Source organism: Limulus polyphemus, unplaced genomic scaffold (assembly GCF_000517525.1).
Source record: "Limulus polyphemus unplaced genomic scaffold, Limulus_polyphemus-2.1.2 Scaffold1862, whole genome shotgun sequence".
Lineage (NCBI taxonomy): Eukaryota > Metazoa > Arthropoda > Merostomata > Xiphosura > Limulidae > Limulus > Limulus polyphemus.
The window spans coordinates 216,901-235,476 of NW_013667472.1; the positions used below are offsets into that span (position 1 = coordinate 216,901).

Here is an 18,576-nt window from a genome sequence, read left to right on the forward strand (position 1 = left end):
GGGCATTAACAACCTGATTGTAAGATGGAAAAGCATGATCGACAAGAATGGAGACTGTTTCATTTAGTAAATGTTTTGTTTTGATATATAAGTTGTTCGGATTTTTTCATCCAAAAAAGCGACATTAATTTCTTGATGACCTAATACTAATGCATCATTGTTTTGTTAAAAATTCCATGAAACAGTTTGTTTCTAACCTAGGATCTCAGCAGAGCTTAGTTATCTAAAAGTACTAAGTTAGAAAAACTCCTTGTTTACAAGTGGTTACAATTTTATTCTAGTTTTTAAATTGTCATTTTTACTCTTATATCGATCGTTTATCAATGATATTCCAATAAATTAATTTTGTACTTCATAACTTAAATCTCAGTAATAATAATACTAAATCATTATCCATGAATAAGGCATTTTAACTTAAGCCTAGCAGTTATACAATATGTTGATTGAAATAAATTATATTGAAATAATTATATTTTACTCGATTTACCATATATAGTTAATGCCTTATAAACAGCGGTAGGTTATTGTTTTAATTTAGATTTATGTATTGTTGTTTGGTCAGAGGGTGGTTTGTCGTATAGGATGCGCGTATGGCTTACTGTCTGACATTCTCTGTAAAGTTTTAGATCAATGAGCATTTTAAAACCTGTATTAAGCTGAGTTACAAAGTTTGTTATCCAGCTAGTTAGTTCAATGCTATGATTATTGAGTTTGTATTTTGATGAAGAAATGGGAATACAAAAGAATAATCAAGTGAGTGAAATTCTTGTATTATCATATACAGTAAACTTAGATCTATCAGTGAACATCAATTAACGTGTCTTGCAGAACTAATAGTCAAAAAACTAAAATTCCTTTCGTTATCGTTAAATGAACTGGACTTTGCAATTTTCTTTATACATAATAATCCAAGTGAACCCACCCAAAATTTTAGTATTAACAAGTGGAAAAATTTAGAAACATGTCTTTCAGAGTTATCTATAATTTTGTATTCATTCATTGTAGTAATAACTAATCTCCTTACATATATTACACATAATATTGAGCCATAACAATGAAATAAAAATCAGTACAAACAATAAATGACTGTGAAACTGAGAAAATGCTTTGCGTTTTGGTTCGTTAATTATAGGAATAAATATAATAATCAAACTGCTGAGTCAAGAAACGGAGAAAAAGATTTCTAGGATAATAATAATGAAGAAACCATAAACGAACAAGCTAAGTTGAATCAAATAGTATTCAAATATTGTAATGTTAGAAAAACATTGGATTTGTAACTAAACCTAACTTAATAATTTGGTCTATAACAACTCCCCGATTGGTTCCACAGAATTTTTGAGTGATTATATAGCTAAAACTCTTGTTTCGATAATCGCACTGAGTTGAGTGTAAATATCTGATTGTGTAGCTATGCGCTTAAGAGCAAACAAACTAACAAACAGTCTATAACAACCCAATTATTCAGTTATATTTTGGATGCAGGTCTTACAAACACTTCACGAAGTGCTTACAGTAAGGCTCATTCATAAAGTAACTGGAAGTAGTTAGTGTTCAGTATTAACTGTACAAATTGAATTTCAATGATAACTAACAGTGAACATGTACATGAATTTTAAAACCTCCTTTAGCTATTTAGAAGAGCATAAACTAATCTAAAATCGGCTACGATTATCTTCATTACAAGTTACAACTTAAACTGTAACTAACAACATTAACCTGCTTTCAGTTCAAGATCGTTGTGAATCCTGTTATTCTACTTGAAAGAACAAAACAACTCTGTATTTAATTGTTAGTTTTTAGGAACATAGTTATTCGATAATTTGCTTCTTTACCCAGTTTCTTTAAGTTTTAAATCATAAAACAAACAAGATTAGTGTTTAGCCAAGCATGGAAACGAAAGCACATTTTCAACGCTTAATCTTGTTTCACACGATTACAAACACGATCCGTCGCCTCCATATTTCGTTGTTATAAAAGTTATAAAGTGTATACAAGAAATAAACTCAACAAATATAAAGATTTTTGTTATTTTCTTGTTTTATCGAAGCCTCAAAACTTTCGTTCAATCAATACCATTTACTTTAGAAGCAAAATTTGTAGAAAAAGAAAAATAGTGTGTGTTTCGAGGATAAAAAGCTACGAAGCATCAACTTCAATTGGCGATTTGACATTGATGAAAAGTTTTTATTGGATGTGCTTGTTTTAAGAATTTCAAAATATACTGAAAAGATAGTTTTATTGCTTTTTTATAGATATATTTGGCATTTATAGATTTTTTTAAATGAAGTAATAGATATACAATTTTTTTTTAGAAGTTCTCGTAAAGGGTTATCTATACATAACTGTCCAATATTTTAAACTGCGAGACTGTAGAGGGAAGGCTGCAGGCCAACAGTATCCAAAAGCAACACTTGCACTAATGATCGAATAGTGGGACATGATCATCACTTATAGCACACCAACTGTCCAATATTTTAAACTGCGAGACTGTAGAGGGAAGGCTGCAGACCAACAGTATCCAACAACAACATTTGCACTACTGATCGAATAGTGGGACTTGATCATCACTTATAGCACACCAACTGCCCAATATTTTAAACTGCGAGACTGTAGAGGGAAGGCTGCAGGCCAACAGTATCCAACAACAACACTTGCACTACTGATCGAATAGTGGGACTTGATCATCACTTATAGCACACCAACGGCCACAAAGTGCGGAGGGTATTTTTATGGTAACGAGTCACGAATGACAAATCCCTGGGTTTACAGCCCAGCACGTTTATGTTTACACAACACACGGCCTATACAAAAAAGTATTTGATATTGAAATGTGTGCTCATCCACCCATCACTTGGTAAATGTTTCTTTTGGTAAGTGCTCACCTAAGTAATTCTTAAAATAGCATATTATTACACTTTTATTATGAAGTTTTCTGGTGTGAATGAGCAGTTTTCACTTTGAGTAGAAATGGTTTCGCCGAATTTTGATAGTTTAATTTCGGTTCCAGTTTTGCAATCGTCAAACTTTCATGAAACACAAAAAGTCATAGAGTTGAATCAGTAGAGGGAATCATTGAACCAATTTGTTGAGAAAGAAAAAAAAACCCTCAAAGTTAGACTTTATTTCCCGATTGATAAATACCTCTAGAAACCGGGTTTCGATACTCGTGGTGGGCAGAGCACAGATAGCCCATTGTGTAGCTTAGTGCTTAGCTACAAACAAATAAGCCTACAGATGAAAATTATTTGCATATCAATATGATATTTACCTATGATGGAGATACGCAAGTTTTAATTACATCATTATTTTTGATGATTTATCACAAACGTTATAAAAATGTGCAGGATAAATCAATACAGTTATCATTGCTGAGCTGTTGGATAGTTTTACTTTAAAATGATTGTTTGTTTGTTTTGAATTTCGCGCAAAGCTACACGAGGGCTATCTGCGCTAGCCGTGCCTAATTTAGCAGTGGAAGACTAGAGGAAAGGCAGCTAGTCATCACCATCCACCGCCAACTCTTGGGCTACTCTTTTACCAACGAATAGTGGGATTGACCATCACATTATAACGCCCCTACGGCTGAAAGTATGTTTGGTGTGACGGGAATTCGAACCCGCAACCCTCAAATTGCGAGTCGAGCGCCCTAACCACCTGGCCATACCGGGCATTTTAAAATGAAGTTAAAAGACAGGAAGTCTGAAGTTATGCAGAAAGATTTCCGTCTGGATACACGTGTTGTTCTGGATACAACCTGAGCAATCAATATGTAGGCGGCAGTTTGTTCTATGGCAGACACAAACAAAGTAGCCATGGATTTATGGTTGACTTACAATAACACACATACCTTGTAAAGATATTTTGGCAGCGTTTTATTATTTGAAAAACTGGTTTTTATTATATCATCTATATGGTCACAAGCGTACAAGGTTAAGATCTAGGCTCTGGAAAGTATATTCCAAGAAACTGATATTATCACTTTGAAATCATTCACGAGCCGTGCGTGTTTTGTGGCAGAGAGAATCATCTTTCTGTACAACACTTTGGTTTGCTGACCAAATTCTCCGCAATTTCTCATATTTATTCCAAATCTCTTGACTTTCATAGGAACTTAGAAACGTCAAAGATTCGCAATGCAACTACCCTGGCCCCCCAGTGGCACAGCGGCATGTCTGTGGACTTACAGTGCAAGAAACCGGGTTTCGATACTCGTGGTGGGCAGAGCACAGATAACCCATTGTGTAGCTTTGTGCTTAACGTCAAACAAACAAACAAGCAACCACACTGCAGTTCCCCACGACAATCATACTTGAACTGTTCACCTGCGAACATCCGGACTTCTATATGGCCACCATTTCAAAATGGGCAAAGTACAAGATGTCATGGGCGTTGAATATGGGTGGAATACCATCACATGGAGTGATGAATCCTGATACTTATTGGTCGCTCTTGATGAACTGGCCGAGGTTTGACACACTGGGCATTATCGTTATTCTGAACATGAATGGTGGGGTACCACAGTGTCGGCACTTTTTATCTGTTTGGACCTTGTTGATTATTAATAGTTAAAAGAGCCATGAGTGTTTTGCGGACGGTGAACCTTTGTAAAATGCTGTCTATCTAGAATTCTATGGAAAAAAACAAACATTTCCAGTACAATATATATAAAAAGGTATACATGTTTATACAGGGTGTCCCAGAAGTCTGGACCCGTAGGTAAAATACATAATTTATTCTTATTTATTATTCAAACTGCATGCCATTAACAGCCATACACATATAAATTCTTGGTATACTGTGCCATCAGGATATTTTCTTTCCTGAAATATGTATAACTGACACCAGAAATGTGTTTGTTTAACTTTAAGAGTATAATGTCTATTTTTTACTATGGGTCCATACTTCTGGGACACCCTGTACAATGTTAATCCAACTATGATTGGAAGACAGAAATTCCTGGACTTCCGTCTTTATCTAAAGAACATTCTCACTGTTCATTTCCAGCGATTCCCTTACATTCAGCTGAGTGTAATTACTCAGAGAACACATTAACTGGGTCTCATCTCATAGGATACGGTGCTTAAAGTTAATTGCTTGTTCTGATACACATGATAAAGTGTAATTTTTGTTACTGCAAGTTTGTGTTCATTCAAACGACAATTTAGTTTACGAATTGTCTAATCTATGTAGACTATTACGCTCACATGTTATTTTATATATTCCGTTTTTGTCCAAACATATTATCTTTTAATGAAGAAAGAACGCTACAAATTTTATTAAGAGGCATATAAGCGATTTGTCAGTTCTTGTATCTATATGGTAGGTAAATAACTTTATCTTTCTTTCTTTTTTATAAACAGTGTCGTAAGATTAGACAAGTTCGTTTTACGAGTTATTTTGTTAATAAATTTATCTACCAACGTATGGTGACAGCTAGGGAAGAAGAGTGGTTTCAAAATATTCCATGAAAATGTCGCAAAGTAGTGTACATAGAGGAGATCTAATAGGTAATACTTTAACGTGAGAATAGAACGTTAAAGGAGTACCTATTATCACGTTAAAGGATTACCTTTAACGTGATAATAGAACGTATTTACTTGGAAAAAAAGAAACATAATACAGATTGTCACCAACTTTACTATATCGCTAATTTTAAGTTGAAAAATGTTATTCATAATTAACCTGTCTCCAAACAGTTAATGAACTTCATTTACAGGTACTATATCGCTAATTAACCTGTCTCCAAACAGTTAATAGCCTTCATTTACAGGTACTATATCGCTAATTTTAAGTTGAGAAATGTTATTCTTAATTAACCTGTCTCCAAACAGTTAATGGCCTTCATTTACAGGTACTGAAGTGAATACAGATACAATATCCAAATAAACCATAAAATCATTACTGGATTGTTTTAAAGACTGGATGTGATTAACAATGTGTGATCAATTTTTAATCCGATGTTTATGTTGTAAATTTTAGAAATATATATTTTTTTTAATTTATCGGCTATGAATTGAGCAACGAGATCTAATGAAGAATAAACACCAGAAACAATCGTTTGTTAAAGGATATTTTCTTTATGTATTTTAGATAGTGCATAAACCCGCGGAGGAACGAAATTAGATAGTAATAATTTAGAAGCATGGTTAAGGGTTAAAGTAATACAATATTTTAAAGTGTTCCTAACTTTTCATAACAAGTCGTAGTGGAATTCTTAGTTAACAGCTTATATGAACCATTTAGTAACAAAATTTTAATTCCTTCATTATAATGGCTCATATTTAAGATGATAATGCGATTACCTTTATCAACTTTGGTTATAACAGTGTCTTTATCATATCTGAGAAACTTAAGTTCAAGCATTTCGTCTTTTGTAAGCTTACATTTACTATTAGTATAACTGATGATGACGAGGCTTGAATCCAGATATTTTATTTTATTGTCTTTTAACGAATATTCTAATATCAAACAGTTGTGTATATTAACCCTGATGAAGCCGCAAAGGCAAAACGTTGATTAAAAAAAGAATTATTTTATATATCTGGAGTGTAAAGGTCGTTTTTTCTAAACTTTTTAACAAGATTTTATTTTAACCGTAGAGAAGGGTTTGTTTGTTTGTAATTAAGCACAAAGCTACACAATGGGCTATCTGTGCTTTGACCACCACGGGTATCGAAACCCGGATTCTAGCGTTGTAAGTCCTCAGACATACCGATGTGCTACTGGGGGAGGCAACAGAGAAGGGAAAACGCCTCTTTAAGTCAAATTTAATGAGTGGGATTAAATTCTCTTCATTGTTGCGAACAAGTTTATTTATAGAAAAATTTAATACTTTGCTTAATCATTTTAATTGGTACTCAGTTATTTGATCTTCAGATATATTTATAACTGCTGGAAGTAGAACCATCGTTCTTATTAATATCCGTAGTCCCAAAAGTAACCTGCGACTCAGATAGGGTATCAAATTTCTTACGTAGTTTTTCTTTGTGTTCCACGAAATCCTTTTCACTAAAAACTTAACATTTGTTTTATAAATAAGGCCATAACACATGCGGAGATTTACCCGCTTCTTTAGTAAGTAAATTATAAACTTCATTTTCTAATTGAGATATGTAGTTTCGTTTCTGTTTTATAATATTTCTTATTGTTCTATATAATACGTTGGGAAACTTCCTCAACCATTTTCGCAGAAATACACTTCGGAATTAAACCAACGTCTCTACAATTTAGTAAGAAATTAAGAGAATTAATTTGTAATTCCAGTCTTTTTCTACATTCATGAAAACCCTTAGAAACGTTATACATAGTTTTAATCTTTCCAGCTATATATATATATACTTATTTTAGAGAAGACCCTCGTTAATACTGGAGCATATCCAGTATATCTGTTGGTAGTCTTTTTTTCTTTATTTGGTAGTTAATATATCTATAAAAACCTTTCTATTCGGTTTCAGATCTTAGGGAAATAAGGTAGGCAAATAACTTTATTTTTCTTTTTTATGTAAACGGTTAAGAGTGTCGTGAGATAAGTTCATTTTACGAGCTCTATTGAAATGTTGTATTAACCATTAACGAACTTTGGACAAAATCGGAATTTATAAAATAAAGTGTGAATACAACAAAGTCTATGTCAATTAGATAATTCGTAAATTAAAACGTCGTTTCAATGAACACAATCTTGCAGAAGAAAACACAAACTGCACTTTATCATGTATAACATAACATGCCATTAACTATAACTGCTCTATTTTATGTGATGAGACCGAATTAATCTAATACAGTGTAAAAGAATCACTGGATATGAACATCTATAATCATCTTGTATATTATGTTGTATATTTACCTTATGCATAGTATATATATATATATATATATGTGTGTGTGTGTGTGTGTGTGTGCGTATTGATTGATATTGTTTCATTTAAATCAAACTTCAATTTAAAGTTGATATGTACCACGTGTTATTGGAACGTGTTTTCTAGATACAGTACACACACAAATATACTATCCTCTTGTCAACTTTCATTGTGCTTCTTAATGTTCATAACAAATATGACAGGCAAAATATCTTTATTTTGTAATAATAAATAATTGTGTTTTATATGTGCATTGTTTATATTAATTAAAATCACAATTGTAAGGATAAACCAACAGTCACAAAGAATCTACTCTACCATTATTGATACCTTGGTTTATTAATATTAGCATCTGATCAGTGCAAGCTACTTATTTAGAGCGAAGCTAAAAATCAACCTGTTAATGAATGTATTTAATTAAAAATCAAATATACTTTGCTTACGTTCTTACTCTTGTTTGAAGGAATACTGGGATTTATCCGCCATCCTTACAACACAACTATAGTCACAAAGTGCGGAGTGCTTTTTTGCTTTTGCGATAATGGGACTCGCTCCACGGGCCCACAGATGCACAGTCCGTCACACTAATGACTGGGCCACATTCGGTCCAGTAATTGAGCGAAACAATTCAAACTTAACGTGCGATAACACGTCATTCAGAAAATATAGTTCTATATAAAATCGTTCTCTGATATTAAACAAACAGAAATTGTCTTTGAGTTACGAATTTACTCTAGTTTTAGTATCACACATATTTAAAGTAGATAAAGAATACACAAATCAGAGAACAGAATAGATAACCAGGCCAGAAAAACTTTGTGTGTAAATTCATGGCCTTGAAAGGACTGTAAATCGTCTGTAAGAAAGAGAAACGAGAAATTGCTAAATATTAAAAAAAAGAAGAAATGTCATACATTTTTTATCCTGAAATAACTGACAGCTTTTTATTGCGTTTTAATCGTATATTTTATGATTTGTGGAAATAGAATGGCTCTGACATATATTGTTGCGAGATGTTACGATTTGAATTTTTTAAAAACTTAATAGAGAATGCGAGTGCACGTGACAACAATGGTTGATATTTGGACTTACGAAGGTAAACAATAACGATGCAAGTCGTAGTAAAGAATTATAACACATAACTGGAACTTTTCAGACCCTATTAAAAGGAAAACATACAATTTGTTTTTAAGTCCAATACTTTGAAACTTACCTGAGGTATACACAATATGTCCATGATGTACTCCATTTCATACATGACGTCACACAGTTCATCCAGTTCGCTGACAAGAACTTGCCCAATTAAATCATGCTTGGAGAATCGGTCGAAGTCATATACAGAAAACTGTAACGTATGAGTCTTCAGTTGTTCGTAACTGATGCCGAAAACAAAGGTTTCATTAAAGACTGGATTTACGTTTTTTCGGTGGACCTATAATAATTAATAGCTTCAATTAATAAAGTATGACGTAATCTGTTAAACGCTGATTTTATATTCGACTTTATGAACTTAAAATCAATTAAATAAATGAAATAAACCGGTTTTCTCGTGTCTAGTAGTTGTCATTATGTGCACTGTTTCTAGTCTAGCTTCACGTGAGGTTGAAGATAAAATATTGAATATTGATCTTTTACAGTAGTGAATGCAGAGCTATATCAACTCGTAACATACTGATATCTTGTTAGTTTTATATAGAAAATCAAACCGAAAAAATATCAACAAATCAAACACTCAATTTCTAAACTTAAGGGTGAAAAAATATTGCCCGCTAATCAAATAAGACTAAATGAAACCTACTTACCCGTGTTTGAAATTTTTTCTTACGGTCCGGCTGTAGGTAAACTTTTATGTAAGGATCAGAAGATCCGGTGAGATCTTTCACTGGGAGATCTCTGGCTTGCAATATCTACAAAACATACAAGGATATACATAAAAGATATGATGTATTTACTACACTAAACTTTATCCTGATACACTAGAGCAATATTATACCGTATTTTTCGGTGTATAAGACGCACTTTTTTACCCCAAAATTTGATGTCAAAATCTGCTTGCGTCCTATACAACGAAGGTATGAATAATATATATGTATATATACGATATATATAAGCCATGTGTAAATATATTTAAATAGGCATGCATAGCTTAGTTCAATTGAGTGTGTTATTTATAACAATAGTATTTTTTTCTTTTAAAAACATAACTATTTATAATGCTCCCTAAATAATAAAAAAATAAATTACAGTGAAAGCAATGAAGATTTTGTAGGTTTTGAACCAAACTAAATAACAGTAAACTTTTTTTGATTTACGGTATTTTCTTATTTTGATGTTTTGAGGTATTTTGTGTTTAGAACAATATATACTAATTTTTAAAGTATCAAATTGAATTTTTGTTCAATAAAAATCTTTCAAATGCGACTGTAGCTTTTTTTCCCCAAAACTTTGTCTTCAAAATAAGGGTGCGTCTTATATTCCGAAAAATACGATAATCAGTTTGATTAACAATACTTGGACGACGTTGCTTCATTGATTCAGTATTGGGACGAAGAGAAAAATCCCACTGTCTAAGTACTTTATTTAATAAGTCTCAGCTAAATGGCGACTTGCTCGTGCGCTTGTTCAAATGGAAAATAGAAAATTAGAAAAAAAAAGAATATACGAAAATCTTTAAGTAGACATTTAACAACGTTTTAATGGTGTTGATACGACAGAACGCTTTTCTGGTATTCAGCATGTGTTTGGTTGATTTCTACTATGATAATTTCTTTTTATTATTTGGATTTTGCATTTCATTCATATTTCCTATCACCTAATTCTGCATTAGTTCGTTCATTCTTTTACTCTAAGATTCTATATTTCTTTGATCCTTCTTTGTCTATGAATTGTACATTTCTTTTATCATGCCTTTACTACCAGATTGTCAATTATTTTCATTATTATTTAACTTAGTCTATCATATTTATCATTTTAGCCATTATAGACTATAAAACTGTTCTTTCTTAAAGCATATAGGAATGCTTCTTTATGCCTAAAATGTAGCTATCTTATTTCTTTGATTTTGCTAAACGCAAATGTATAAAAACACTTGAGCCGCTTTATTAATTCCAATAAAATCATCGCATAAAGCATTCTAGAGTGATACAATCTAGTTTTTTTTTATTGCATATGTCACTTTTAACATTACAATAAATGTATTACAATTTTTATAATTCATAAATATTATAATCGTATTGCTATAAAAAACCCGATGTAACTTATACGACAAAAAAACCCGATGTAACATATACGACAAAAAACCCGATGTAACTTATACGACAATAATAGTCCTCTTACTCTGACAATCAATCCTTCTATGTCTTCATCGTACTTGAGGGTGAAGTGGATTTTACCGCAAGGTGTTCCAAGGTCTAAGTTGTCATCCGATGTACTTCTACTTTCCACGGAAGCTTCCCTCAACAGCTCATCCTTGTAGAGCTCTGGCTTAATTTCACCTACAGATGACGCTTCACGTGGTGGTTTGTTACAGACTAAAATAATAATAACTTTTTACGTTGTTCTCTGAAAAGACGGACAAACATGTTGTGCTCTTATACAACTATTTGTTTGCATGTTGTGCTCCAATACAACTATTTGTTTGCATGTTGTGCTCCTATACAACTATTTGTTTGTATGTTGTGCTCCTATACAACTATTTGTTTGCATGTTGTGCTCCTATACAACTATTGGTTTGCATGTTGTGCTCCTATACAACTATTTGTTTGCATGTTGTGCTCCTATACAACTATTTGTTTGCATGTTGTGTTCCTATACAACTATTTGTTTGCATGTTGTGTTCCTATACAACTATTGGTTTGCATGTTGTGCTCCTATACAACTATTTGTTTGCATGTGAATTATTTTAACAATTATTTGTTTATTTTCGTGTTTTAAATATGTAAATTTCCTTATTTCGTGTGGAATCATTTTTATATTTAACCATTGTATTCGTTACTTCGTATTTAAAAAAAAGATAAACGAGCATATTTCATTTGTCATTCAAGTATTCGAAAACTTTAATAGTTTGTTGTAGTTTAGAGATAATGTCATAAACAAGCTTTTTACTTGTTATGGTGAAAATATTATAACGATCTTTTAATTTGAAGAATATTCCCTTGATTGTTAAAATTGTCTGAAGACTAAATCAGTAATGAAAGGATACATATCTTTTCACAAAATTAATTTACGTGACATTTTTAGCAGCAAATATAACATTAAATAAGTTCAAAATCAAAACCATTGTCCGTATTTAATTTTAAGGGATATCTTTATAGAGTATGAAATACGTAAATAATTTATACGGTAGAATGGTTAAGCTACGATAACATTCTAAATGTATTTTAACCATTAAGTTCAACTATATTTATTTTCACTGTGTATTTAGAAAAATTTCATAGCATCGTTTCTTCTGCCAAGAATTTGTTAAATGTAAAAAAATTACATTAATAATTTCACCAATAAAGGACATTACTTAAGTCGCTCGCACTTTGATTTATAGTTAATACGAAAATAACTATTTTATAACATATATCGACAAGAAAAAGTATATCTCAGGATTACCAGATCTTACATAAACAAATACATAGATCAAGAGTATTCAAATAAAAGGACAAAACAGCAAGAAACGACCTGAGATTATGATGACGATATCATGCCTGCCCCTCATATCAGTTAGGGTACTGAGAAATGGACTTTAACACAACTGACTGGCGATATCTACAAACGTCCCAACCTATTTGTATTTGTATCATGTTACCTTTCTAAGAAGGATGAAAGACTGTTGGACAACCTAATCCCCCTGTTTGAAATAAACCATTCGACCTTGACGCGTGACTCGTGAAACGTTAGGCAGTGGTTTTTTTGTCCAGACTGCAGAAGTATAAAAAAATCTTAGTTTTTAGATGGAAACATTAGACACAAGAAAAAAAAAAGAATCACAAAGATTATCTTATTAACAGTAAAATATAGAAACATTACATCGAAAGTAACCAGTATCTTGAAAAAGAAACACCCATTTGTTTGATTCGGAAATAACGTAAAAGCTCCTGGCATTTTATTTCTACAGGTTTTTTATAATAAAAACATGTTGAAATTCTCTTTATTGAACGTTATTTTTGTTTCATGCCGTATTGGAAGAACTTCTTAAAACATAAAATAGACTTCTGTTATGCACTTACCAATATCCCAGGGTGCTGAAGATTAATCGAATCATTCTGACCTAGAAAAGTTTCGGGATTGGGATAGTTTTTCACATAATTACTTGCACATTCTATTCACCCAGTAATTATAATTATTCATTTTAATACGGTGGAAGTATGACATATCGTTTTTGGTTAGTCTCTAAAAAATAGCTCATTGTTTTGTTTTATTTCAGTATTTTCAATGGTTGACAATGAAAAAGTTTGATACTTTAAGGATCTTTAAAATCCAATGATTTAAACCTTATATTTGTTTTGACAAGTTTACGAGATTATGATTTATTTATTTGCAAAACAAAACAAAAACACCATTACAAACACTTCGACTATGTGATTCACGTTTAAAACTCTCCTTACAATACAATTGAAGTCTGAAAAAATAATAATTGTTAATGGATGTGTTATGATCAATTCTTAATTCTTTAAATACGCCATCACTTAATTCTATAGCTTTTTTGCTTATTATATGATTCCAACTCCAATTGTGTATGAATTCAAAATGCGTTAGATAAAACAGTCTAGCTTTTTGATTAGTTAGAGCACGTATTTGTTTGATTTTTTTTATAAAAGAATAGAAATTAAAACTTAGTACAAAGAGAAAAAAAGTAGAAAAATTAATGAAACCTTACTTTCAAATGGAACATCATAAATATCCAGACGGTGAGAGAGTTGTCTTTGGAAGGTCTGATGACGAGTTGGTACGATCGGCAAGGTGGTTTGACGAGGAGGAAGAACGATTTTCTTACACTGAACTTCTTTCTTCATTTCTTCTTTGATATCAGGTAAACTGTAACTTATTTTCGGTGAATGACCATTTTTGGACTCTTGTGACTGTACTGAATTTGACACTAGGGTGGCGCTACCATCGCCGACGGAATGGTTTGGCTGAAAGATTGATATCAACCAACGATAGCCGAAATAGGTCATTACGCCCACTACAGCTACAGCCAAGATCACAACAGCAGCAATAAACTCGGGCACAACAATGTATCCGGCATCTGTCAAAAGAAGAAGAGAAAACACTGGGTTTTTGAAACTTGTTACCGAGCGATATCATTAAAAATAACAATAACAAACAAAACAAACGAAGATATATATATGAAGAACTTAATAGTTTAGATTGTTATTAAACATTTAAATCAACGGATATTAAAGATTAGAAACCATGCAAAGTTTGTGATTATTTTAGCGCAAAGCAGCATAATAGGCTAAATGCGCTCTGTTCACTACGGGAGGATGGGACCCTGTATTTTAGCGTTGTAAGTATGTAAACTTACCACTGAGTCACTGGGGAACGCTAGGAAATTTGTTTTCTATACATAAAAAAAACAGTGGTACAGCGGTATGTCTGCGGACTTAAAACGCTAGAATCCGGGTTTCGATACTCGTGGTGGGCAGAGTACAGATAGCTCATTGTGTAGCTTTGTGCTTAATTACAAACAAACAAACATAAAAAAGTATCTGAAGATTTCAAAAGAAGTAAAAAAAATCCAATTTAATTGCAAAAACGAGGGGCAGTGAAAATTATCTGTTTTAGAAAAGGCCGTAAAGACTGAGGAACGTTTCAAAGTATTTGTTACACTCAGAAAATTTAAAGGCGGACTTAAACGTGTAGAAAAAAAAATAAGATGTGACAAATCAAAGATTTATTGACGTCTTAGGGTTGTTCTTGGATCGATTGAAACACAGCCACCGAGACGCGCCGAGATGATAATATTGATACAGAGAATGAAACATGTAGTTCACATGTTTCTGGTTATTTTTGCAAGTCTTGCCTTTAGTTACATAGTTTAATTTATATCTAAAAAGTTGCTGTTCTCTTAAGGTTAAAGGAAAGATAGAAATTACAGAGGGTTAATCCTACTTTAGAGGGGGAATTGGCTAATTATAAGGACAATAAAAGTAACTGTAGCGCTGTGTCGCCGAAAGTGGGAGCGGTGCTGCCATAGACAAAATGTTTAGTTTAGGTGGATTTTAGGCCATTCAACAGAGCTCTAGGCCAGTTAACAGAGCAATGCCACCTCTTCCGAGAAAGGGTTATGTAACAACCTCTTAGATGAAAATACATTTGTAAAATAATATTGTTAAACAATGTATAGTTAAACGACATGAAATTTCAAAATAGGAACAATACTCTCATGATCTATAAAGTGAAAACTAGTGAAAATAACCTTCTGACCTAAAGAACTAGTGTGGAAAAGCTGGGCATATCTCCTGGTACCGTAAAGAATATATTAAGCAAGGATTTGAAGTTGATAAAAGCTCACAAGATAAAAACTCACAACAGAAATCCCATTCGACCTGTCAAGTCCTATGCAACTACAATGTACTTTCGTGTTTAGTTTGATTTAGCATTACATCTGGAGCCGACATTCACGAACAATGGTGAATTTGTAGAAAATTTGTCAAGATGTGTGGTCTAAAATTGACCTCGTTGACTTTCAGCGTAGAAATTGTGGTATTGGGCAATAGCACATGATCATGACTATCAGACTGATCATGATCGATGAGAGACAAAATGATCCCAAGGGAAGAGCAGGACCTGGAATATCATTCTTATAAAGTGAAGTTAGTCCTCAATATAGCTTTAAAAAGGTTAAGACTAAAGCCTAGCATGTAAGAAAACGAAAATGTGAATTACTAAAACAATACTGCAAATATTTGTCAACAATATACAGAAAAGTCAATTTTTTGACTGTAAAAGAAAAAACTGTGTTGCTATTATCATTTTATTTTGACTATAATCATAGTTAATAAGTCGATTTTTGGGCTGTCTAATTAAATCATCAGTAATGGCAAATTATGAAGCACTTTATTTTAGAAAGGATTGAGCACATTGTATTAAAACAGTTTGGAATATGCAAATCAGCATATCACGTGACAGCCAGAGTTCGATATTAAGTCGCGGTTGAACGACATGAACTAGATTTGATATTGTTTGGCTTTTCGTAGGTTGTATGCATGATGCTATCAAAAATTTATCGCTTTTGGGTAGTGTAATTAGCAATCCTTTCTGACGCATATTATTCATACACTCAGGTCATAAAGACGTGTTCAGATCTGGGATTTATGATTTACAAGACAGAAATATCCCTTGTACTTATTTCATTCGTAAACAATTGAATAAGAATCAACTTGTGTCACCAGGACCGTCCAGTAAGGGACCTTCAACAAGTCGTACCACAACCCTAGTAAGCAAAGTGTGAGGTCTTGTAGAAGGTGAGAACCCACGATTACAAAGGTCAGTGACAAAAGCCATCCATGTGTTTTAGGCAACATTACGCAACATAACCAAGGAGGATCTCCTCTGAAAAAATTACACAGGTCACGTAACACAAGCTACTTCCACGAAAACCCTTTTCAGACTGTTGAAAAGAGCGCTGTTAAATCGTCGTCCCCTACATATACTAGATGGTGAATGGGAAAGCCTGCAGGGTGGAGTGATGTACTTTGAATACGACAGTCTTATAAGGGATCATTCAGTAATGAAAACTATGCCATAGGACTATTGTTAAGGTGCATGGACACGACAACTTAGACTGGAACGTCGAAAAGCGTTTTAATATAATGTACTCAACCTCTGTATAATGCAGTTACACGGCTACTTTAAAAATTAAAAAAAATAAAGTTTCAAGAATGGCATCCTATCATGTTTAAATGAAAATAATTCAGAGGAAAACAACCATTTCAAAGAATCTTTTCTGAAAACAGAGACAGGTCATTCTAAAGAAGAATGGCGGAAAATGACGCAAAACATCAAGCTAATTAAATATATATATATTGTAACAAAATAAATTCGGAACCTTTTGTAACGTATTTTCTGTTTGATATCCATTAAAATGTGCTCTACGTTGCACCTCTACTTACATTAGAGTCTTTGAAATTTATGTTTGCATTTACATTACTGATATTCGTGTTTCAGTTAATGGTATAAGCAATTTAATTTGTAATATCAAATAAAAATTGCTAGATGCAATATTTTTACATCACCTTTTATATTCAGTTTTCCTGCCTCGAATGCATAATAAGTCATATTAATGTAATATAATATTTTTACGAATTATTAGCTATCATCATTTAGCTTTCTCTTAGGTTTAAGAGCATACAGTTATAAGATGACTGAGTTTTATATTACACAATGAATATATTGTTATGGAGCAATTATTAGACTCGTGCTCTTCACTGTTAAAACACCAGCTGGCGAGTTGTTTTACAAGATTTAAATGGTAAAATGAAAATAATATTTCAGAAAATTACAACAATATTTCTGCGTAGGTAAGTTGCTATTTAAATGAAAAAATATGTAACAGTTGACTTTTATTCTAACAAAAACAAGAACAAAATGTTTTCTTTGGTTCTGTCTAAAGAATATAGCATGTATTGTTTAGAGATCTTACTGTGTGGGTGGGTTACTTGTGTCTCTATACCTTGCAGATGGATTTAATAACGAAAAATCCACACTTTTGGGCTAGGAAGGCAGCCAGAATGAAAGCACATGTTCCTTTGTAAACTGGTGAATTAGACTGAGACATAAAAATAGTATTTTTTCCCCATGTAAAGTTTTGGAAAGAGACGTCAGCAATGAAAAACAATAAGTTTTTCAATGATATTCCTGGTAACAAAACAATAAAGCCAAACCTTCTGAGGTATATGTTTCCAACCGTGTTCACGTGACGTTTGTAAACACGTGCTTTGTGCTTGAACCAGAGACAAGTGAAAATGACAAGTTAAAGTATTAACAATAACGTAAACAACAGGATTTGGATATCCTGGGGAGGCTTTATCTTAACTACCAAATAGTTACACGAATTCTCAATAGGAACACGTGGGAAGTAAACCTTGTTGTAGGTTAATCTTAGATAGCTCTGTATATCATTTCTTCCTCTTCCTGAGCTTAATCTTTGCCTGGCATTAATAAAAGAAAGATTTTAGCACTCACGTAGAAAAAAAGTATAATATTCATTAATTTTAAGTGCATATTACAGTTGGCAAATGCTTCTATCTACAGAGACTGAGGCAACAATCTCAGATATGAATTATCTAGGTAAATGCTACTGCTCTCATATTTATCAACATAATAATCACCGTTAGAACCCAGAATTGTAACGTATTGAAGAAACTAGCTTATCTAGTTGTTTAACTTGTAGAATATGTTTATAGATGGTATGAACACGAAAAGACAACTTAATATACTCACTGGACACGTCTATTCTTAATTCTTAAGATTCCCTACTAATTTTGAAATGTTCTGGAGTAATATGTAAATAACTCATCAACTATTGTTGTCACTATTTGAAGCACGAGGAAATAACATTCTAGAAGCGTACCGAGTGTTGCTAAGCTTGAATGAAATAGTTGTGACCAATTTCTGTGAATCAGTGAGTTCAAAGCCACATGACTATCCGAGGAGGTAATATAATCAAAAAGTATTCTTTAATATGGAGACACTGACCATTCATTTCTTCTCCTATAATATATGC

The 18,576-nt window shown here is 32.6% G+C and overlaps 1 protein-coding gene across 1 annotated transcript in view; it reads right to left on the bottom strand.

Annotated features, from left to right (window-relative positions):
* LOC106465188 (synaptotagmin-10-like) overlaps positions 1-14,094 on the bottom strand; it is a gene marked incomplete at its 5' end in the record, with an annotated part of 37,453 nt that extends 23,359 nt beyond the window's left edge. The window contains 4 exons of the mRNA XM_022393041.1: positions 9,073-9,291; positions 9,662-9,766; positions 11,196-11,389; positions 13,726-14,094. Of these exons, the coding sequence (XP_022248749.1) occupies positions 9,073-9,291; positions 9,662-9,766; positions 11,196-11,389; positions 13,726-14,094 (887 nt within the window). The remainder of the gene's footprint in view (positions 1-9,072; positions 9,292-9,661; positions 9,767-11,195; positions 11,390-13,725) is intronic.
* Between the last annotated feature and the right edge of the window lie 4,482 nt (positions 14,095-18,576).